General features: G+C 36.2%; 1 protein-coding gene across 8 annotated transcripts in view; it reads right to left on the bottom strand.

Moving 5' to 3' along the window:
• The window catches only part of ROBO1 (roundabout guidance receptor 1), a 684763-nt gene that overhangs the window by 106560 nt on the left and 552530 nt on the right, over positions 1-25673 (bottom strand). For all 8 annotated transcript variants that reach the window (XM_072346085.1, XM_072346162.1, XM_072346331.1 and 5 more), the window contains one exon: positions 8823-8980. In XM_072346085.1, the coding sequence (XP_072202186.1) occupies positions 8823-8980 (158 nt within the window). The remainder of the gene's footprint in view (positions 1-8822; positions 8981-25673) is intronic.

Raw genomic sequence — 25673 nt, 5'->3', positions numbered from 1 at the left:
ATTTGCAAGAGAACTTTTTCTTTTTTCTTTTCAGTAGAAATAGCTGTAAAACGGAGTATAGCAAACTATGTACTTGTTTCACATTAAATGAGTACTTTTTATTACTGTAGAATGAAACAATAAGGGAAATCATAGTTACACATGCTTGACATTTTAAGCAGTGAGAATAAAAATAAAACAGCTGATGCAATGTACATCACTGATGCAAAGGAACATTTTTCAAAGTTGTGAGAAAAGCAGAAAGGACAGATATCCTTAACTACAGGGAGAAAAAAATCTGAAAATATAATCAACAATAATGTGATTAAAAATGCCAGTAACTGAATGATCATAGACAACCTTTTAGCCTAACACTGAATTATGATGTTTAAATAATTCCACTATTTTCAGATCACATGAACACAGTTTCTAAGTCTCATAACCTTGCACAACAAATTATACTTTGATAAGGAATGCCTGTGGGATCAGAGGAGATCAATTTTGTCCTAAATGCAAATCTCATCTTTATGATATCCAGCACATACTTGGCCATCCCTTGGCCCTCCATATTGTTGCTCCCTTTCCATTATTTCCACAGGCCACCATTTCCTTTTGGAGATTTCTACTGAAAAGAAGCAATGCTTTGATTATTCCCTACCAGTGCCCACTAAGTGATCATCAGCCCTCTCCACTGAATTCTTCAGCATAGATTCTTCTAAAACATTTTCCAATAAGCATAAACCAATTCATGGTTTATCATGTCTTACACTTTATTCAGCATCAAAACATTGAAAGTTCAGGGTTAGCAATTACTCATTTAAGTCAATTAGAACAAATTGTGGGATTAAATACGACTCAAAACACTTTAGACTAACTTGCTAACTGTCATTTTCTCACTGTTGCGAAAAACACACTGTGCTAACGGAGAACGCAGTTCATTCTCCTAAGAAGTATCTGGGGCAATTGACTCTCAGGAGCTATAGAGAAGTAAGACAGTGTCCACATGCATGATTTCAGCCCATTTGCTTTGGCTTGACATGTAGGGACCTCAAGCCAATGCAAGCTCTTTTGCCCTTACTCTCAGCACAACTGAAGCTGTGTGGCCATATTAGTACAATACCGTGCCTGAGTGATCTAGCCTGTCTCTCAACAGGGCTTATTAGCTCAGGCTTGGCGCCACATTAACCACTGCCATATGGCTTCTGGTCGATTCAAAGAGCAAACTGAATGAGCTCACATCTGCCTGACAAAGTCTGCATAGCTGTGCTCTTTAAAATGGCAAACCTGCAAAATGCTGTGAGGACGGAATCTTGTTTTTCAATCCACGTTCACTTCTATGCTTGTAGAATAGAAGTTGTCACTATTACCAGCAGTGATCAGAGTTGGAAACTACCATGAATGTGTTGGAGACAAAGAGTTTTCATCTCAAAGGACAGTCCTCAATAAGATGAGAGTATGGTTAAGTCCTCTAAGTATAGAGGAAGAAGACAAAGAATACAAAGCAGTTTATGTTTTAAAATATTTTATCATGGTTTTTCCTTGTTAGAAAGTCATTCATCCTTGAGTGGTACTTAGGCTACTAGGATTAGTCAGATATTTACAGTCTTCCAAGAAGAGACAGGTCATCTGAAGAACAATGTTTTTTGGATTCAGTCAAATAGCACACACCAGAATACTCAAAATGATGCAACAAATGCAAGTCATAAAGATAAATGTGCCACTGATAAGAGTTCAGATATCCCAGTGAAAAAGAAAAAAAAAACAACAAAAACGTCTTGAGAAGTAGATGAAGTAGCTGAGTAGCAGAAGACACCATTGGGTCTTGTGAAGAAACCTTGGTCTTCCCAATGGTTGTGCAGATTTGAAAACTCTAGGGGTTTAGACACATTGAAGGTAAAAGCAAACATGCAGATAGAATCGAGGAGGAAGACAAGAAAGTCATCTGGACAAAAATGCAGGACAACAGAATGACATCTGGCAAGGTTAGCACAGGAAAAAAGTAAGACTATAAAGAAGATAGATTTTCAATGATTAGTGAGTGTTAAAGAAATTGAAGAGTAGAAAGAATAAAACAAGAGCAACAGGGACCCTGAAACAGGGCTTTAAGCATGAAAACAGAAAAACAATTGTCACATTCTGGAAAAATTAAGAGCAAGAAAAAGCAGGATTTAGAAACATTCTCATCTTCCTCTGGGATAACTATGTGGTTTCAAATTCTTTTTCACAATCTTTCACATTTTTTCCCCTTTGGGTGCCAAGTTAACTCACAGCAGCTCCAATTGTGTTGCCAGAGGAAGCAATATTAATAGCAGAAGAAGTATAAATCATTAATGAAAACTACTCTTGATCCTTGAGGAAGCCACCATTGTAGAGATCAGCAGAAGAAGGAAAAAAAAGAGGTAGAGCAGAAGCCAATTCTCTCAGGAAGTAAAAACAAGAGACAGAATGAAGAAAAGGTACTGGAAAGAAAGGAAATTGCTGGGAGGCAACAAACACATATTGGGAAGCAGCAGAAAAATACAATTCTCTTTCTAACCCTCATGGGTTAGAAAGAAATAGGAAATTGCTGCCTGCCCTTTAATCTGCCTCCCAAAAGAAAAACAATTAAAATGAAATAAAACACTTAACTGGAGTTAGCTGCTGCTCCCCCTACACATACTGCTTTGTGTGCTGTGTGCCCAGGCCACGATCCTTCATGCAGGTCTCCACAGGACAGACTATGCTAACCTATAAAGTAGGTATTACATCTTCTACAGAAATTTACATTCCTTTGCTACATGTCTTGAATATGTAATTTGGGAGACTAAGATGTTTAAAGACTGAAGATTAAGAAATTAATGAAAAGGAAAGAGACCAGAAAAAAAAGAGAAATTGAGGAAAAATAAATTAGGATGAACATCTTGAATTAATTCAGAGTGGCACAATAACTGTATGATTTGTTTCAGGAATAAAATGATTTTAAGCAGTTAAGACTGTTATTCCTGAACAGTGCAGAGCAACAAATTCAATCAGGTTTTATTTCTTTTTTCTTGATTTACCTCTCCTTGGCAATTCTTCCCATTACAATTTATCTTTGGAAGCAAAGGCCCCTTTAGATAAATACAGAATTAACTTTTGCTTTTTCCACTGTTCCCTCCAATACTTTCTCTTTACTTCTTTAAATTACATGTATAGTAATTTATTCCATTACTTTCGTTTTCTGACTGAGAACACACTGATATTGCCTATCTTGTTTTAAAATTGTTAAAGCTTGAAGATGTTGTGAATGGTCTCCACTAAGAAGCATGAATCAAGTCATGACAATTCATTAACAAAAGAAATGGGTCAAATATATAAACAGTTTTCCTGTGGATGGCAATTTGGAAGAGTTTTTCCTGTCAGAGCAAATGAACAAAGGCTTCAAAATTTTGTTATGTTTTGTAGGAAACAATTTCTTGACTTGTTTAAAAATAGCATCATGCAGGAGAATAAATATTTTGTATTTTTGATGTACTATTTAATGGTCAGGGTAAGAAAGAGTAATCAAGAATTCTAGTTACAACGTAACTAAAATAAGAATGTAAGTCATTCAACATCGTCAGAAGACAGCCACACACAAAAGGAATGAAAACCTGTATGCATTATTCATCCTATAACTTTGATCTTAAAAGCTAGGAATCTTGAACAAGGAAAGATAAATGGCTTCGCAAGGTTTTTCTTTCAAAAATCAAATGAGGATGATTCAGGATAAATGATAGATAAGAGTTAATGCGAAAGAGGGGGAAATTGCAATCACGGTGCTGAACCAAAGTTTCATTGAAAGAGCTTTGCTTTTTGTATTCAATTACAAAGGATTTCTTTTTTAGGTACCAGCCTTCTTTTTCATGTATATGTAAAAGATTTTAGCTATTAAAATTTCATTTTCAGTATACATAGCTCTTTTCTCCCACCACCTTTCAACATATGAACAATTAGGAAGCCTTCTGAAGCATGGGCTTGTCACGTAGCAAGAAGAGAAGAAGCTGTGAAGCTCTGACCTTCAACTCTGGCACAACCGTCAACTTGCTCTGGAGCTTAAGCAACACATTCTCCTACTGGGAAAGTACTGACATTTATGGGCCTTCTGACTGCATTGTGATTTTTTGAGGTTTAGTTAATTAAGCAGACATTGCTATTAACATATGAGACAAATTGAGACAGAGAATCAAGAAGGCTCCCCTGTCTAGATGAGAGAGCAACAACCTCCTCTTTGAATGCTTTACACTTCTTAAAGTCTGTAATTATTGCCATGTCTTGCCTGAAGACATGCTCAAAGGCTCCTGCCATCTTGGTTAGATTACTGATGTCAGCATTTTGTACACAAGCAGTTGATTTCAGATTCATAAAGATGGACTGCAGTGAAGCTCCTTAAGAGAGGCTCTAAGCAAATCTCATGCAGGCAGACAACGCCACACACAGGACAAAGCACAGCACACCAGCAATTTAAATTATCAGCAAAGCAAAGGAAGAGTCCCTTTACATTCCAGTACAGAGCAAGACATTTTGCTTATCTGACATCAAAATTATTACCTCGATGCAAGCAGTTAGCATTAGTCAGATGCCAGAGTGTGGCTAGACATGTGGGAGAGAGAAAGGCTAGGTAAATACTAGAGCTGGTTGTGAGATGGAGGAAACAGATGGGGAATGAGGTGGGAATTTCATTTTAGTGGTACATGGTAGGAAAGCAGTGAGGACACCATTTGAAGGGCAGTGCGAGGATTTAGGGTACAACAGGAAGGCTGAAAAGGGAATGGAGGCAAGCTAGAGCTACTTCACTCATAGGCTTACAAGTAACCATTAGTCACTGCAATATCTGTTAATGCCTAAGTGAGTCATTACTCACAACCACTGATGCTCCTGCCAACTCTATCTAGACAAAACACAGTGGGAAAGACCAAACCCTGTGATTAGAAACATCAGCAGAAATTAGAAGGTTGACTCCACTTCCTCCTTAACCTACAGCAATGCAAACTCACAGCTTTCAGCTCCAAGGTAAGTGCCTGAAACACGTGACTATGTACTAATGAAACTGGGCTGCCATGTAAAGAGGCTGGCTAGACTGCTGGGGTAAGCCTGCTCCTAGCCCTGGCCTTGATCTTCACTCCAAGGAATTCAATATGAATTTGATCTGTCAAGAAAATAATTCCAAGTGCATGAACAACAGTAAGGGTTATAAACAGGCTGAGGAATTTCCATAGCTCGATGAGTTCTCTTCTCCATTATTTGTAGTCAAGACCTTACAATTTTTCTCTCCACAATATCTCAGCTCCAGGTCCTAGTACAGACGAAATATCTTAGCACTGAAAAATCATATCTTATTTTTAAATCATTTACAATGAGAAATGAAAGATACTTAATGGACTTTACTGAAGTATTCTTTTTTGGCTGTGTGTAGTAGGGGAGATTCTTGATTCCACAATGATCCCAAGAGAAAAATTACCCTGATGAGAACAGAATCTCACTAATTCTGCTCTGGCTTCATGATAATTATAATTAAGTTCAAGATAAGCATTTGCTTCACATGCAAGACTGTCATTTTTCCTTCTTTTGCAACCTACATAGAGGCATTAGCCATATCAAAATAAACTTCCATAATGCGGTATGAAAGATACACATCGGAAAAATCACATCTAGCTACGCTGCACTGATAAATCTGGTTATGGATAACATATTCAAGAGCAAAGAGAAACAAATTTTGGATGATGATTCTTTATCAGTTTCACCCAATGGACATGTGTACAATTAACAGCCTGGACTGAGTACAACTTGAAGTAAACAAGAGCAGTACTAGGAGAGCTGTGCTGTAAGGTAATGTATCTTTCTATAGTCTAACACAGATATCTGTGCCCAGACCCATACTTTCATTTCATGATTGTTCCACTCACTACTACTTATAACCTGAAATACATATAAATTTATTTCTTTTCATAGCACATTTATTTGCCCTACAAATGGAGCAAAAATATGCAAAGAGCACTTTGATTTTTATTATCTCACCTACATAAACATATCAATTTCCTTAACCCCACCAGGACAAAATAATATTTTCTTTTTACCGCATTCCAAAGGAAGCTGTGCCTTAACTTGGATCTTATTTAACTGCTATTTATCTAAATCTCTAGCTTCAAGATCTCTGTCAGGAACCCAGCTACCGCCTCTGTTTCTCCAGGACCCTTACCATCCAGAATGTAAAGCCCAGTTCTGCTGATGCAAAGATGAACATTGCCATTTCAGACGAGAAAGAAGAGAGGTTGCAGCATGGACACATTTTTGAAGAAAGTACAGATATGAATTAGAAAAGAGGTGCCAAACATCACCCGCTATACCTAAAAAGTATAATCTAAATGTTTATTTTAAATCCCTTTTCAGACAAAAATGCGTTAATATTAACTGATTTAAAAAACTCTACACATCTCTGAAAATGACACTAATTCAAGAATCAACAAACCTTTAAGAATGAAAGCGGCTAGAAATCCTTTAAAAGTGGTGCCACAATAAGCATTTTCACTGACTGAGTGGCTGCTGTTATTACATATATACCAAACACCAAAACATACATTTTGACATTTCCTGATCTTGTAATTTCACGGCTTAAAAAAGAGGAAGGTAATGCCTGCAAGCCACATTACCTAAAATGTATTGTTATTGATATCACTGAGAGCTTTAGCATAAATTTTAATAATTGTTGGAGTTAACTTTAAATATATACATCTAAATAAAAACAATTTTGCAAAAAGAAAAACAAGGTTGATCTATCTCATATAAAAATGAAGTCTATCCAAAATCCGCCACATTCATTCTTTCTTTCTTCAATTTTTGTATTGTTTTAATTGTTTATGTTTCTGTTTTCAAAAACAAACTGAAATAATTCAAAAGAGATAAGTAAAGAGAAACTGAGCAATTCTAAGGCAGTTTTCAAAATTAATACTTCTTGCCCATCTGTCCTTTAGCACATTCTCTGTTCCAGGTCCTATTCTCCAATTGTCTCCCAGACCCTTGCAAGGTAATACAGATGGTCACAGCAAAGCTGTTGAAAGGTACAGCTGAATGCACATTTGTCCGCTTGGGAAGATCCTGCTGCATCTGCAAGTCACTGTAAATCTGCATTACAATTCACCTCTTGCCTGTGAGAAAGCAGTCATGATATTCAAAGTGCTGTTTAAGAAATTGCCAGGCATATAGGACATAAAATGATGCAGTTGTTGAATTAGCTGTCTCAGTACTGCTATTTTACACCCCTGACCACAAATATTCATTTCAGCACAAGAAATGTGTATTTCTACTCCTACATCAAAACTCATTTTCATTTGTTTGGTTTTAGAAAGACGAAACTGGTAACACAACGTAACTCCACAAAATGTCTTCATGAGTGAATATTAGGTAGGTGAATATTTTATAAAATAACCAGAAAAGATAACCAAAGTGAGCGGCTGTATTCCACTATAAGCACAGTTTTCATAAATACAGGTGGTGTTGCCAATCAGTGACAGCTGCCTTTGTTCTGGGTATGTCTTTGTTCTGACAGCTGGAAGAAGAGCAGTTTTAATGTATAACAAAGGGAATGTGCTGAATAGGGAACACCTGAAATTCCATCAGGAGACTACAGCAATAGAAAACGTGACTTTAAAAAGCACTTCCTGAAGAAAAAGAAGCACTGAAATCTTCTCCTTATCACAGATCAATTGACCTGTCACAGTAGGAAGGAAATTTGAAAAGGAAATTGCAAGTTCTTTTTAAGCATGATTGGAGGAATTACATTAATAGCCAGCAATCAGTATAGGTTCTACAGGGCACTTAAAAATTTAAATGTATGCATATGCCAGACGTTCAGAATGCCCAAGCTTTGTCTTGTTTGCAAAAAGCAAACAAAGCAACAGGCAATTTAAATTTCCAAAAAAGCTAATCTTTTACTCAGGCTGTTACTGTTTAAGTGTTCTTCCATTAAAAATTTCCCTCATTTGAACACATCATTGAGGTATATAAATTGTATATGCCTCTAATTGTTTTATACTAATAATTTTTGAAGTACCAGCAAGATCCTACATGGTATGTAAATTCACACAATAGTTTCTTACCATATGGAAAGATGTTTTGGATCACCAAGTTGCCAGCACACAAATGACTTCTGAACTCAGCTTTTCCTTATAATTTCTGTGAGCCACTTATGCTCATTAACTTATTGTTTTATTTAGCAAAAATTAAGAGTGATAATACTGTAATTTGAGAAGCTGCTTTTTACATAATCATAAGTAACTGTACACTATTTAGCAAGCTACATCTACAAATGAACATCACAACAACTTCACTGGAAAAATAGCTTAATTTGAGAGGACAGGATAAGCCATCATTGCTGTAAAAAAATATCCCGAAAGCTTTCTTATCCTCTCTAATATAACATACAGCTCTTTTGCACAGTTCCTTTTCAAAACAATTGCAAAAGAAATTCTCACATAGCACTTCCTCTTTCTACTAAAGAAGGTAGATAGAGGTTGCAGAAATTTTAAGTGTATAATCAAGAAGAAAATTACAGGATAGTGACAAACATAATGAATTTAACATTCACAAGCTTATAATTTCACTAAGGAAGAGAAGAACACAAGTTTAGTGTGGCTGTGTTTAACAAACAAATGCACAGTGTGCAATGAACTAGTATGAGAGACTAGAGAATGCATTCCAAACTTAATGCAACAACTTTGCCTTTTAGGAAAGGAAGGACTAAGCCTGGAAAGTGTATCGTGGCTGGACACCCATATGCTCAAGAGACCAATAGTTTTAGATTAGCTGACTTTACCCAAAGAATTGCACAATTCCCTTCTTATACTTACTGTAATTCTCTCATCTTTGTCATCTAGAGGAGTCCCATCTTTTTTCCATGATATAGTGGGTTCTGGGTGACCTCTTGGGGGCTGACATTCCATCACAGCAGGTTCGCCCACAGCTACCATGACATCTGATGGATTTTGTCTGAAGTCATCCCGTAGAACTGAAAGAATGAAGGAAATAAAGTAAAAAAATTACCCAGCAGCACACCAACTGGACAGCAAAATGTTTTGGTTCTTAATGATCCCTGTTGTCATTTTTTTTTATACTAATGAAGAGCTCAGTTCATGAATTTCATCCAGCATCTGAGGATTGTCTCTAGTACCACCAAATTATAACAGAGAAAACCAACATACAACTGCCTCCAACAGAGGAAAAAGGCTGACACAGACATAAGATTGACTGCCTGCAGGGAACAGCTGCCTCACTTTTACCTGACATAGTTACTGCCTTGTGAGAAAATACTTATCACATCTGAAGAAGACAAAATGTCTTCTGCTTAGTTAGACAGTTACTCAAAGGTTTAGGGTTAAAAAGTGGCCACTGACCATATAAACTGCACCGTAAATTTATGGCTAGCTGAATATCCTAGCTCCTTTCTAGTTCTTAGGAGACACTATAAGTGGGCAAACATTTTTACAATTTGGCTTCAGTCTTTTTGAGAAAACAAAACAAAACAACAAAACAATAATTGTTTTCTGATACATGGGAGTCATCCTTCAGTCTGATCCAGGACCACATCCTCATTTGGAAGAACTCAGTCTTTTAACAGAGGGAAACATTTTTTATTTTGGCTTCATTACTAAAATTTGTTCTTTCTTCTTAACTGGCCACGCCTAGGCAACCCAAGCTCTATGCACTCATTTACTATGAATGTTGTCAGTATCTGTGTGATTATTTTTCTTCTTAGGAGAAGAACAAAAATCATACTGTGTTCATCAGACCATTACATCAAGACCCAGTTTAACAGAATAATGGTATTCCTAAGCCTTGCCAACTAAGTGACAACAGGTTTAATCTAAAAATAAATGACTCAAATTATAACAAATAAAACAGTCTAGACCTCTCCACTACTGTTACTCCATCCACACTGAACAAAGGATATAGTAAGAAAAATATTACATTACTACCAAAAGACTCCTATGATTTTGACAAAGCTATCCATCACTCTTGCTATCCACATTGATTTTGCGTTAACACTGTACAGTGCAAAGAATCTGTAGCAACGAATATGTCCCCTGAGCCACTGACCACAGACATTTGGGCATACATTACTGAAGAGTGACTTGGTTGTTAGTGATGCTTCTAAGCTGTTGTGGTTTAACTGAGCAGGTGGCTCAGCACTATGCGGTCCTTCACCCAATTACTCCCTTCACAGTGAAAGGGGAAAGAGAATCAAAAGAAATAAATTAAAAAACAAAAATAAAAGCAAACAAACAAACAAAAAAAAAAACAACAAACAGAAATTGGGGGTTGAGATAAAACCAATTACTAAGATAGAGAAAAGGAAAAAGATAATAGTTATGACTGTCAACATACATACATATATATGCATATGTATGTATATAACTAGTGATGCACAAGCAATTGCTCACCATGGGATGCCCTGCTACATCCCTGGTGAGTGGAAGAGAGCAAGATGAACTCCCTCTCCCTTCAAAACTGCTTCCAAATGATATTACATGATATGGAGTATTCCTTTGGCCACTTGAAGTCAGCTGTCCTAATTCTGTCCCCTCCCCACTCCTTGGACTCTTTGCTGAGAATGGCCTTTGTTCTGTACAACATTGCTTAGCAGAAACTATTAATAGTGCTGTGTTATCAAAACTGTTTTTCCCCTAGAACCAAAACATAACATCATACCAGGCATTCTGAAGAAAACAATTCCATCCCAACTGAAACTATGACTTATTGTTAGATGTTATGGAATGTTTGTGTTCTTATAGAGGTAGAAGTCTACCTTGTCATCAAACTGTTTCTCCCTGAAAGGTCTTCCATGCCATGTAGATCCTGTAAAAGGGTCTAAGGGCCAATGGGCCACATAACTTGGAGGAGAGGGAAATCTCACACCTACTTTCTGCAATGCTAAATAATCTAAAATGAAGCTGAAGCACACAAAGGACTAATAGTTCTTTGACTCTGCTTGGGGAGATTGTTGGCAAACAGTGCTGTCAGTAGGACTATTTTAATTATTTTTTTCCTCAAATATGCCTACCTTATGCCCTCATACCCCATAATTCCATGGCTATAATCACAGGTGTATGTGTATAGCTTGATTAACCACAAAATATACAACAGGAAAGTTCAAGACTGGTAACAGAAATGTGGGTGGGAACCAAAAGCAATTAATACCAAATATTATACCACTGTTCTAGAAACAGGATATAATTTCTGGATGCACTAAAAGACACTTTTGTACCACGAAGATTGAAGTATACTGTAAATTCATCATTTGAAGTTAGCAACCCTCTTCCATTCTGAAGCACTCTGACTTCAGAAGTTCAAATCTAAAAATTAAACTTTTTTAATGTCCTGGAACCAGAAGATACTGACGCCCTTCAAGGTGGTAGTCAGGGATAAAATAGCTCCACCACTTTAACAGTACAAAGTAATACAGTGGAGTGGTAGGATTTAATGAAGAAGTCATGAGAAAATTAGGTTGGAAGAGACCTCCTTGCTGTTTGATGAACATGTTATGTTGTTTCAAATAGATCTCGTCTACAAACTTCATTTATAAACAAATACTCAAAAAACAATCAAACAAAAAAAAACCAGGCAAAACAACAACAAACAAAATGAAGCTTTTGTTTGGTACGCAGAAACACGAGAAAGCATGCTCCACTTAAGAACAAAAAGCAAAGCTCCCTACAAAAAGCAAGTAATATGGATATTTTCTTCCATGGATTAGGAAAAACTGATGATGTTTTCAACAACAATAACAACAACAAACCTGACCCAGGTTACCTTTAGATAAAATATGTTTTCAGAAAGGGAGTATTTCTTTCACATCTCCAAAGTAAAAAACATGAAAGAAATTGAAACTGAAATTGCATTAAGTTGCTCAATACCAAACGTCCAGTTTCCAATAACTAAACATGGAAGTGCAAGGTTTATTCGCTACACAACAGTTTTATTCCAACTCAATAAAAGGGTTGGCTTGACCACGGGTAAGAAACTATTCTTGTTGAAGATTGTATCACCCAGATAAACTTAAGAGAAATATAAAGTATAAGTGACCTTGTTACTTTTTGTTTTATTTAGTCGTCGTTGTTTGCTGTTTGTTTTAAATAATCAAGTGATCTTAAGGAACCATAGTGCTTTTCAAGTCTGAGAGACCTCATAAATCTCAAAGGGAATCCTATCAGATAGCTCTTCAGATGGCTTTTAGCACCTTTAAAGCAACAAAGAAGTCCAGTACTTGCATAACAAAAACGAATTACTTCAGTAATTTCTACACTTGTTTTTCTTAGATCAGGTTTACAACCGTACTACCTTGCCTGTAAAGGAATACCTTTCACAAATTAACGAACCCATAAAAGAATGCTTTAGGAGAACATCAAAGATCCAGGCCATATACACATGGAAATATGTATTTTTTTCCACTTAACTATGATTTTCTTTTGGCTCTAACATTACATAAAAAAATGCTAACCAAATGTAATCTAATAGAGATTACTCCACAGACAGTTATTTTTGCAGCTCTAAAGTAGATATCAGCTGTTTTTTTGTGGTACTTTCTTTCTTTTTTTTTTTTTTTTTTTTTTTTTTTTTTTTTTTTTTTTTTTTTTCCCATATATTTATTTTATTTTCCTCAGGCCTTGGCAATCTTACATAAGTTATAAATTTCTCTCACTTACTGCAAAAAAATAATCATCATCATTTTTTTCTCTTCAGAATCAAGTTCACTGTAGGCTGAGAATATATTTCATTTCAAAGATACACCAGAAGTGTAGTTCGTAATCCAGAACAGTATATGCTTTCAGTGACCGAAAGGCCAAATTGCACCACATACATCTTTTTCTACGTGCAGTTAGAATGAAAGCAGGTAAAAGTGAGGTTGTGGTTTTCTTTTTTCAAATTTAATGTAAAATCTTCATAAACAAAAATCTACATTTGTGACTCCATGGGTAACGTTTTCTAGCATTTTACCATTTTACTTCCTCTCTCTCTCTTTTTTTTTTTTTTTAATTTTACTTTATTTTTTTATTTTTTATTTTTTCCTGATATAGCAAACTGTAAGTATGACCATAGTACAGCTAAGACAAGGCAATGAGCCTTGCAAAGCTGAATGACTTTGTGATCTTGTCGTGTGAACTCTGAATTTCTGGGCTTGTGCAGAAACACTTTCATGCTCTGCTTGCTGAATTAATCAGGTTGAAAAGAAACTTCTGTAACTTCACATAAAAGTCAACAACTCATACAGCTATTTAAAACCTTGTACTATTCAATCAATAAAGCAATTACACTTTCCCTAGAGGATCCTTCCCAGAGCAGAAAGGAACTAGCAATCACTTGAGGATAGATTTTTATTGACAAGCAACATGAGTAGAGGCATTATTTTTAGTACAAACCATAAACAGTGCTTTTCAAAATGCAGTATCCAGTGTTTGTTTTTTTTTTTTTTTTTTTTTTTTTCTTAAGTTTTTCTTAGGTTTCTAAGAAAAAGAGTTTGGAGTCATTGCTGGGTGAAACAGTAACTGTATTTCAATGTTTTACTTTCAGGAAACTTTTCGAAGTTGTCAGCATTAGTAATAGAAACTGTATGAAGGCAGGGAAAGAAATGTGTATTTTCTATTTATAAAAAGTCACATGTCACTTGTACTACTACTCACTAATATCTATACAACTATTATTGCAGGTTCCAAACCACGCTGTTAGCACCCAGATGGCCACAGATTTCCTACTGCGCTGGCTAAATTTTTCACACCTCGGTCACTGGGCGCCTATGGATATCATGAGAGGAAGCACTTCTGGGGAATTTACCCAAACATCAATGGGATTTTTTCTTCTCTTGTAATGGACCTCAGTAAGAAGCATACCTATATATCTAGTATATAATCTTGACTTGATCTGCACAAAATAAAAATAATCATAATAATAAAATCCATATGACATATTTGTAGCTCACTGCTTGGTTGATTATTGCTTCACATATACTCACTGTAAGTATTTAATGAACACTATTGTTAAATTTCATCATTAAATAACTGTCATCTATTTCAAAGACAACAAAGAAAAATGTGACAATACACAAGTAAAAGAAACCAACCAGATTGCTCTAGTCAGTAAGTGAAAAAAAAAAAAAAAAAAAAAAAAAAAAAAGCATTTCTAAGCAATATGCTAATTCCCATTACATACTAGGGACATGTACTCCTTTACAGAGGTATAATTTAAGAACTTCAGATAAGAAAATCTACTGAAAAAATTTATTATAGGCCTGTAGTAGTCAGACTGGCTAGACACTTCATACTGGTTGAAGTTCAAAGAAATACATCTAAATATATTTAGCATTCCTAATCAACCAAATTATTGCAGCCTTGGTCACCTGATGAATACAGGAAGAGAGGGAAATGTAGGTGTTTGGGGTGCACTTACATATCAGATTAAGGAAACCTTAATCCATTCTTACTGTTCTACTGTGATCATCCAGATGTGTTTTCTGCTAACTCTCCTGCACTGTCACTGCCAAACTATGCTACCTCACCAGGCTGGTTGTTGGACATGTGATCAGAGATCACTGAGCCGATATTTCTCACTAAAAGATAATAAAAGGGTTATCAACAGTTATCACTCTTACAGCATGAAGATCATTTACATGTTTCTTTGTATGGTAGACCGTGACTCAAAAATGGGGAAAAATAATGTGAAAGTGAAATAAGGAGAAGGAATGATCATTCCTTGCATTGCTTCAGAAAATAACCAGACCTCAACCATCTTCAGCATTAGCCTGAACCTTTTCTAAAGACTGCTGGTATGAAATATATACTGATGTCAAAATATTATTTTTAATACATTTATATATAGGAAATATATAAATAGGAATAGGAAAGTGTTATTGCACCTCAGTTAAAAAATAATATAAACTACATGTATTCAGATTTAAGACCACTGTGTTACCAGAGAGTATTTTTGACCCTATTAAACTCTATACAAATGTTATCAAGAAAATTTGATCATTTAGATGATAAAAATATTATTTTCTGAAGACAATTATTTAAATTATCTTCCCTTCTGAAGACATTAAAAACAGACAGTAATCCCTTGATTTTATCTCCATTGCACAGTCGTTAAAATGGAACAGCAGATGCATTGCTATAGTCAGAAAACACTACTGTGATCATCTTACAACAACACTCACATAATACAGACAATGATTTTATGCAGTAATTGTATATACCACTAAGATACTGAATGTTTTTAAAGATATCTACCCTCTTGTAAAGACTCTGACAGGCAGGGAGTCACTTCCTTTCACAGCCTGGCCAGTTCTTTCATCTTTCATTTTCTCTTCCCATCAGATTCCTACCTTGAAGCATTTTGACCTCAGCTATTGGATCCTATTACACCTTTGTCACTTGGACTAAAGAGCCTTCTGAAGGCAAGCAGATAGCAATCAGTTCACTATCTAGATCTCTAACCTTCTTTACGCCTCCTCTGAACTTCAAAACTACTGAAACACTGCACCTCACAGTTGAACGCTCTCACACAGTCAGCTCTACCTATGAGACAGGACTTCCTTGAATCAGGTAGTGAATTCACTTTAAATAGGTTTCCAGATATAAGAGACTGCTCGTACTAAAGACTGATCATAACTTATGATCATCACTTAACATCATGACAGAACTGATCCATTTTGAATCTTGAGCCATGCATCTATGACAACAGACTCAAAGCTTTCATGCAGTGTTGTCAAGCTCTGCTTTGAACTCTGTCCTTTTGTAAACCTTGCTGAACCTTGAATTATTTTAAGATCAAGTGGTGGCATTTTTTTTTTTTGTGCTTAGTATTCAATTGTATTTATATGCATAAGTACTGATAACATCACCCATAATCTTTCCAATGGAGATAACAGCACCTCTTTGTCCTCAAAATGGAGATATCCAGAATCACTGTTCCTCCAAGTACTGAGCTGTTTTAAAATAAGGCAATTTGCTTTTTCTTCACTGAACATGCAAATCCAGCAAAGACTTTACTGAATCCAGTAAAAAAAAGAAAAAAAAAAAAAAGTAAATTCTGCTGTAGGAATGATAACAAATTAATGGTATCAGGGAGGGTTATTAAGTTCCTGAAAGAACACATTATAAAGTTATAGAAATTAGAATTAACTATTAGTAATGCCTGGCTAATGACGCCAGTAAGGATCACTGGTGATTGCCACAATCAAGAAACACAGAAAGGCTGTTTGAGCACCAATCCAATGCACAACCAGCTGAGTTATACACAGGTGCTGGATCTATGAAATAGCAACAGCCTCCCCAGAGACTTGAAAGCTGATCACGTTTTTTAAATGTTAACAAAATGCACTGTTTCAATTACAGTAACCTTTAAGATGTTTTAGAATGTATTCTCTCCAAAGAGCAATGTTTTTGACTGATAGTTTTTTTATACAGAAACATAAAAATGGCATCTTAATATACACTGAAGGTTAATAGCTACTTTCTCCAGAAAAAGTGTCACTCCCCATTATATTCAGCAATACAAGCTAGCAGATGTAACACCTGCATGCTTCTAATCCATTAACACAGAAAGAAATCACGGAGTCCTTCACCTACTGGATCACATATTTTAAAAGGTGCTGATGACAAATACAACAGTGAATGAAGCAATATGCTACACTGCATAAGCATTTAAATGTTGAGGTGTTTGGCAAAAGACATACCAAATGCAAATGTTTCAATATATCATATTTACTGCCTTTTTTTTTTTTTTTTTTTTTTTTTTTTTTTTTTTTTTTCCATTCAGTCTTTTTAACCCATTGGTTGAAAATTATAGATGGTAGTTACAAAAATGTATGAAAAAAACACCCCACAATTACTATGATTTTATATCAATAGTTGGAGACGTGGACTTAAGTGCTGCCACTGGGCTAGATAGCTGTCATCCTGTACCAGCACCTCTGCATGTGAAGAGGAAAGAGTAAACTAAGTGGATGATGAATTAGGAATCTATTAAATGGACAAATCTGAGAAGTCATATAAACAGTAATTTTAACTCCTGTGAGATGAGTGACAACCTAAGAGAACACACTGTAGCACTGGGAATCCTAATTAAACACTGAAGTATCTGCAGTGCCTCAGGCATCCGGCTCTGAGAATATCCCTCCCTCAGGTTGATCAAAAATTGAAAATAGATACAGAGAATGGACCTAATTATTAACTTGATTGTGTACAAAATGTGATTCATTTCACAGTCTTCCACATATTATGATCTAGAATAAGTCATTTACTATCTTTTATTCAGAATTTATCTCATAGAAGAACAGATTCATTTGTACAGATTGCTGAGACAGCTCCCCTTTACATGTGCTAAATAATTAGGTTTTGCTTTGTTTTGTTTTTAATAATTTGAATCATATTCATAACAGATAATATTTTTATCATGACTAACAGCAAATTTCCTAATTCATGGATACAAACCAATGGGTTTTAGAAACAGTTTTCATAAGAACTGTCTTTGGGAGATCACAGCTTAGATTTGCCTGGGCATAGAATGGTTTACATCTCTAAACATGGGTATATTCTGTAAATAAGGATCTTCTTCTGTGTATTCCAACTCAAGGTTCTAATATATAGTCTGAACGGTTAGCTGCACCAGCTTTCCTCTAAAGCATACTATAAAAAAAGGAAGAATTAGATTAACAGGCTGTACTGAGACCTGTCTTGGCTCTGCAAATGAGAGCGTAGAGAGGTAAACTAAAAGAGATAACAAGACCAAAAGATGAGGAAGAAAAGCTGAGAAGACCAAAAGTCCAGTGTCTTTCTTAATTAATTATCAAACCTTATTCCAAAAGCAGAATGGTTTTCCATTTTAAGAAAGATGGCATCAATCAACCCCAAAATGCCAGCATCCTGGTGAGTTTTTGTTTGTTTTTTATGACACCAAGCTGTGAGGTACAGTCAACACACCAGAGGGGCAGGATGTCTACTTGAGCAGTAGGCCCATGTGAACCTTAAGAGGTTCAACAAATCCAAATGCAAGGTCTTGCACCTGGGTCAAGGGTAACCCCACTACCAATACAAGCTGGGGGAGGAAAGGACTGAGCTCAGCCCTGCTGAAAAAAGACCTGGGGGTTCTTGTAGATGGGAGCCTGGACAAGAGCCGCAATGTGCTCTCGCAGCCCAGAAAGCGAACTGTACCCAGGGTTGCATCAAAAGATGAGTGACCATCAGGTCAAGGGAGGTGATCCTGACCCTCTACTCTGCCCTGGGGAGGCCTCACCTGGAGTACTGCATCCAGATGTGGAGTCCTCAGCACAGGAGAGCACACGCCTGTTGAAGCACTTTCAGAGGAGTGCCATAAAAATAATGCAAAAAATGGAACACCTCTCCCATGAGGACAGGCTGAGAGAAGTGGGGCTGTTCTGCCTGGAAATGAGAAGGCTGCAAAGTGACCTCATAGCGGTCTTTCAGTATCTAAAGGGGAGCTACAGGAAAGAGGGGACAGACTCCTTTAGCAGTGTCTGTGGTGACAGAACAATGTGAAATGGTTTCAAGCTTAAAGAGGGTAGATATAGGTTAGATTTAAGGAAAACGTATTTTACAGTGAGGGTGATGAGGCACTGGAGCAGGTTGCTCAGTGACATGGTTGATGTCCAGGCCTCAAGGTGAGGCTGGATAAGGCCCTGGGCAATCAGATTCAACTGTGCATGCCCCTGTTCATTGCAGGGGAGTTGGACTAGACGGCCTTCAGAGATCCCTTCCAACTCTAAGGATTCTATGATTCTGTTATTTATGATTCCAGTGAGAAAAATAAAGAAACACAGGTGACAAGGACAACAAGGTAGCAAGCAGTGAGAAAACTGTGAGAAGCAGTTTTCAGTGAGAGCTTAAAGCTCTGATATATGCCACGGGTCAATTGAGCCAGAGTGCAATTGATTGAAAAGGTGGTGCTGCCACAACTATGCTGGCTTGAGATTTGAGAAAGTGTCTCTCTTCCCATGGTTTCTAAGCTGGAAAATCCCTGGCTAAGCAAACACACCACAATCAAAGTTCTTTGGAAAGACTCTGTTTCCATGAAAAGAATCCCATTATGTTAAAGCAACTGTTAAAGCAGTTGGGAAAAAAAAAAAAAAAAAAAAAAAAAAAAAAAAAAAAAAAAAAAAAGTGACATTTTATCATTTTATAGCAGAGAAGACACAGCATCAACAGTACATTCAAGCAACTAAGCTTCCCTTGTTGTACTTTGGAAATTGATATTGCACAGTTAAATCTGAGACAGAATGCGGGATTTGTTGGCACAAAACTGTAGCAAAGTTCACTGCTCTAAAAAGTTGCTGCAACATAATACTATTAGTATACAATTTTATTCTCTCGAAAGGAGCTACTGACCAGAGCTCCCATCTTTTCTCACTTGTCTGGACTGCCAGAGAGCAAGATATACCTTATTTATATAGTAGGATTTTATTACTTATATTCCATATGCCCAAATGTATGAATGTGTCATTCTTACAGTAACATTATTCTGTTTCTTCACCTTCCAAAACATTTCAATGGACAACAGTGAGAGCTGGTACACTTTTTCAAAATTACATTTGGGTCAAATATGATATACTTTTTAAATTACAATTTCCTTAATTGTACTGGTTTTAGAAAACATTCCAGGAAAACACCTATGGGAAATATGGCAGGCAGTCTTACACAGAAGTCACAGAGAAATATGGTCCTCATCTAATTCAATTAACTGCCTTGAGTTTGATCCCAAAGGTACAGAAAAATGTTTGCTTTCTCTCAGACATATTCTAATATATGACTCATACTGTTTCCTCAATAAAGAAGCATTGCTCAATAGCATATACTCATGTTTTTTATTGTTCAAAATTTAAAAAAAATCTCCAGATGTATCTTCATGAATTACACTGACAGGTCCTCATTTAGGCAAAGATCTGAAGGCTTCAAATATTGTAAAACTCTGCCTAGAGCTTTATAACAAATAGTCACATCTACAACAATGAAAAATGGTAATGGACATCACAAAATTTCCCAAGATGGAACTCTGAACTGCATCTCTTGGAAATTAATACAATTACAGCAAAAGGCAAGAAACCATGCACCTCTGCATTTAGACTCTTATTTTGGCTTCAGTTTCTATGAGATAGTCAAAGGCAACATGCCAAATGATCAGTATGTCAGCATTTAATGTGCAGTAAATGCTACTGAGCAAAAATCACATAAACATTGCCTGTTTAGCAGAGTATGCCTTAATGCTGTCAGGAAGGAGGGCATGAAGTTTTGGATCACCCTATGTGGTAAAACAGCAGCCAGAAGTCTGACTTGGACTTAACAAAAGGAAACAGAGGGCAATGCTCAGCATGAACGCAAACACACATAAAGACAACCAGATTTCATTAGCGCAGATTTTCATTTTGATTAAACGTTTCCTTTTATATTGGGTCACATTCATTTGTTTTCATCCCTGTGTTTTCATTAATATTTTAACAGAGATGGAACATTAAGTTGCGTAACTTCAGTGTTCTAGCTAAAGATAACATCTTTAATAACAGCTACAAAAAGGGAGCTGGCATGCATTGCTACATAACGCTGGGAGGCACAGTGGGCTGCTGTGGTCGTTGTGGCATGCAATACAATGCATCAGTTCATAATAACATGCAAAAGTAAAGTGCATGATTGTGACGTTTGCTTAGTCTTCATTGGAAAAATGAACTTACAAATGTATTCACTACAAAGCTATCAAGGTGATAGAAATGGCTGTGAAAGTCGAGAAAAATCAAGGTGGTGACTGCACTAGGTAGAAACTGTAATTTTACCTCTGCTTTAAATGATGTGAAAACCTGTAATACATTGAAACTGTTCAAAAATATCTCAGGAAACAGTAGTAAATTATCAGTAACTTCCCCCCCCCCCCCCACACACACACACTAACCACTGACATTTTTGTTCATTGGTTGATTTGCTTGCTGTGTTTAGGCCATTTCTAACTCCTAATAATAAAACTCAAGAAAATTCAAAATTCCTGATCAAAATTCAGCTGAGGTATAATTAGCAGAAGTTCCTATGCTTGATTTTCTTAGCCATTAAGAATCTGAATGGTGGATTATGACGATGCACTCTAGAAAGACCCATCAACATTGGTAAATCATTTCCCACCAGTCCCAAGCAGCCCATATGTTTTGGTTAATTTCTTAGTAAACCAGAACACTACATGTTTTCATTAAGATAAAAGGATGAAATGCAAATATGATATGGTGTGAGACTGAGATTAGTTCACTAATCTGTGAACTCTCAATATAATTAAATTTTCAAGTCAGTAGAGTGGACTAGTTCTTCTTTGAACACTTAAGCACAAGAAGTTCTGTATGCGTACTAAGATTGAAAAACATCACATGACTCTACCTTATCAATAGATGCATAAAAACATAAATCTTATAAGAAACAGGATGCTGAAGCCAGTGAAGCCAAAAAGCTTTCAAGATAAAAGCTGTTGATACCTTCTAGCAATTCACTCAGAAACATCTGAGTTAAGAGGGAGAAAAAAGGAATACCAAAAACCACTGGTGATGGCAGATGGAAAAACAGTAGAAGATGAACATTAGATTTCAGTGGACGTTAAGCAACAAACCAAAAATGTGTAAACCCCCTTCATATTTCTACAAATTAGCTATCAGCTCTCAAGCCAAATGTTTCCCTCTATAGACTTCTGTTGGTTTGTACTACTTGCAACTAGCTGGAGACATAATATACATGCACCAGAAACTAAAAAATAAAATATTATTATTCATATAATTCATATCCATTATAATAGACTCAGTCCTTCGTCATTTTACTCCTTTCAACAACTACACCATGGTCTTCCTTCAATAAGAGCAAGCCCTTTCTCCTGCATACCCAGTAAATTTCTAGGGGATAAGAGGAGTTGCATGCCTACTGTCAATATTTATACACTGTTTGCTCAGTCAGGAGACCAAAAAGGACAACTAAGTTTTACATTAATATTATAGGTTTTCTTTAATACATGTAATAGATTTTGGCCCAAATACAAAACTAACAGATGATGCAAGCCTTCTCTTGTCAGGAAATAAGAAGATACAAGACATCAAACAAAAGTTTTTAAAGTCACAACAATCATTTGCATATGAAAATCTGCAACAAAATGAAAAATTCTCTTTGCTAAGGAAAATGGTTTCTTGTTTGTGTGCTTTAAAGAAGTTGTCTGGCATCTTTCAGTAGCTCACAATCACTGGTGATTAGTGAAAACCTTTCTTGAACTTTCAGGTGGAAGCACCACAGTTAGTTCTTGTAGAAAATGCTTTTAAACAGGCAGCCCTAATGCTTACACAAACTGTAAAATTTATTCGTTGTTTCTTGTTCCCCATAGAGCAATGAGATACATATCTCAGAAATAAAATGTGTACATTGTATTACACAGTATAGAAAATGCTGTACATGCATAGCACAGCTAGAAGTTCAAATATCTTCGCATAATTTGAACATTTATTGAGAAAAAGGTCTATCTTGTGTTCTTAACAGTCATGGAAATCATGGTAAACACAAATGTGCTCAATCAACCAACCTGTTCTAAAAAGAGAATGGTATCCCCCAGGGGTCAATCTTCAGATTGGTGCTCTTCAGAATCACAATGAAACAGACAACAGGATCAAGTTTACCCTCAGCAAGATTGCTGATGATGCCAAGCTGAGAAGTGCATTAATATGCAATAGAAGTAAGGCATGATATTCAGAGGGACCTGCGCAAGCTTGAAAAGTGAACCTCTGAAAACCTCATGTAGTCCAGCAAGGCCAAGAACAAGGTGTTCCACTTGGGTGGAACAAACCCAGGCACACATACAAACTGGCAGAACTCACTGAGAGCTGCCCTGAAAAGAAGGATTTGGGGAGTCCTGGACAGGAGTCAAAAGTCCATACTTGTGTTCCAGAAGGCCAACAGTATCCTGTACTGCATCAAAAGGGATAGCCAGCAGGGAGAGGGAGGTGATTGTCCACCTCTACTCTGCCCTTGAGAGGCTCGATCTGGAGTACAGCGTTCAGGCCTGGGGCCCCCAGCACAAGAAAGATACGGAGCTGTTGCAGTGGGTCTAAAGAAGGGCCATGAAGGTGATCAGAAGGCTGGAGCACCTCTTCTATGAAGAAAGGTTGGAGGAATTTGTGTCTGTTTAGCCTGGAAAAGAGAAGACTCCAGGGAGACCTCATTGTGTCCTTCCAGTACCTAAGGGGATTGTATAGGCAGGAGGGAGATGGACTTTTTGCACTATCTAATAGTGATAGGACAAGACGGAATTGCTTTAAAATGTAAGAGGGGAAATTTAGGTTTGACTTCAGGAATAAATTTTTAACTTAGAGGATGGTGAGGCTCTGCAACAGGCTACCCAGAGAGGCTGTAGATGCTTTATACCTGGAGGTTCTCAGTGACAGGCTGGATGGGTTCCTGGGCACGGTGATCTGGTGTGTAACAGCCCTGCCCACAACAGGGAGCAGGAAATAAGTCTTTGAGGTCCCTTCCAACCATAGCATACTATGATTCGATGACTCTATGAACCCTTGATATTAAGCAAGCAAGAAAAAAAAAAAAAAAAAAAAAAAAAAAAAAAAAAAAGTGGCTTTTCTTGTAAACAGAGGTAAGCAGTGCAACTAACATTTATAATGATTATTGTGTCAAACTTCTCAGTATAATTCTGTGAGAACAGTGTCTAGGTAGACTTTATTATTTAAAAACGTAAAACTGTCCAACACAGAAAACTATCTAATCTCTTGGAGGAATCTTTTATTTAAAGAGTGAAGTGGTAACTTTATATGTACTTATCTAAGAAAACACCTCAATAACAAATACCTTACTAAATTTTTTCAACGTTCATGGTAACAATTGGGATTTGTATATACATCATTTGGATATAGGCCATTAACAAACTATCTAGAGAGTTAATCAAGAGAGAACACTTACAGCAAAACAAGACTGCTGCTACATAATCAGAAACACTAGAGCTGTGAACAATGGAAACGAACATTATTAGCACATAGTATAAATAATTTAAGGCTTCTAGAAGTGAAATTGATCTACATAGCATTTCAAGCACACACAACTACTAACTCAGACAGAATAATAAAATGTAAGGGAAAAACATATGGGTAATTAAAATGATACATTCCAAGATGGAATACGCTTAGCTTGGTAGCTCTAGTAACAAGTAAAGAAATAAATATAAGGGAAATTCTATTACATTCATGTATATTTTATATGTGTTTATTGTTTCTTTGTTTGTTTTGTTTTTTTTATACGATTTTTTTTTTTTTTTTTTTTCCTTCTGGTGTGATTGGAAACTGAATCTGCAGCATCCATCAACATCTACCTGATCAACTCCTCAGCTCTTTCAAACTTCAGTGTTACACTGATTACTATTTTCACAGACGACAACAATCTGATTTACCAGTATTGGAGATGAGCATTCTTCCTAAATCCCCCCGTGCACTAAAAGTCCAAGATAAAGTCTCAATATTGTACTTCAAAGGGAAAAGATATTAATGGTGTCTTAACCTTTCCTTTGAAACTGAATCTCTATATCCAATTCCATCTAGCAAGGTTAATTGCATAGTACGCAAGGGAATTACTATTATTTCAATATAACCCACCATAGAGAAATGATGAAAGCTGATGCACTGTTGTAACAAGCTTTACATGAAGAGCACTACAAACACATTTTCAAAGGTAAGTATCTTGCACAGGTGAAACAGAAGAATTTTATAAATTATCTTTGTAACCTTAGTAATTACATTTAAATAAGAGCTGCTTTATCCTAAAAAGAAAACCTTGGGATAAATAATAAATAAACAGATGCAAATATGAAGACTGCATGTGATTCCATGGTCATCTGTTACTTTGTGAATATACATATTTCACTATCATCACTTAATTACTATTTATATAAAAATCTCCTTCCTGTAATATGTGTCCAAATTGCAAGTTGATTAAAGATACAGTAGAAAAAAAAAATATACAGGATAAATTCATAAGTAAATTTTATTGTAAAAAATGTACCAATGTCACCTCTTTCTTTAAATACCTATTTAAGATTGTCTGTCTACCTAGAAACCCGCATACTTAAAATTCCTTTACAATTCTTTGCCATAAAGTGAGCAGCAACTTGATTATTTCACATTAAATATTCATATCAAGTTAGAAGTCCAGGTTTTATGTTTTAAAAGAGCAGTAATAACATTTCTGGAAGTGAAACACTGAAGAACCAAAAAGTGTGTCTCTCTGTTAGATTAATTCAGTAGATTACTTCTAAACAGAAATTTGGAAAACTCATATTATTAAACATCTTATATCAATCTTACATCATATATCAAACATCTTATGTTGTAAGAAGTAAAACAAACAAACAAACAAGTAAACAAAAAACAACCCACAAGGTGACTGCTTTGAGAACAACTAGAAGTTCTAAAGCAAAAGCAAGGAAATTCCTACTCCTCACCAAAATAATTCATACCGTACATCGGTTCCATGGCTTCTGCCAATGCAAAAGTGAAAGATAAATACTGGGACCTAAGTTAGAAAATGGTTAAGAGTAGCCCCATGTTTTCAGAGTTTAAGATATACTTAGAAGTGTTCTGGAATCAGTGTGAGACCTGATAGTTTTCCCCTGACGTTGGAAGCCAGGAAGAGGTT

Source organism: Excalfactoria chinensis, chromosome 1, assembly GCF_039878825.1.
Source record: "Excalfactoria chinensis isolate bCotChi1 chromosome 1, bCotChi1.hap2, whole genome shotgun sequence".
In the NCBI taxonomy this organism is placed as follows: domain Eukaryota; kingdom Metazoa; phylum Chordata; class Aves; order Galliformes; family Phasianidae; genus Excalfactoria; species Excalfactoria chinensis.
The sequence above is the reverse complement of the archived record's forward strand: the minus strand, read 5'-3'. Positions and strand labels throughout refer to the sequence as shown.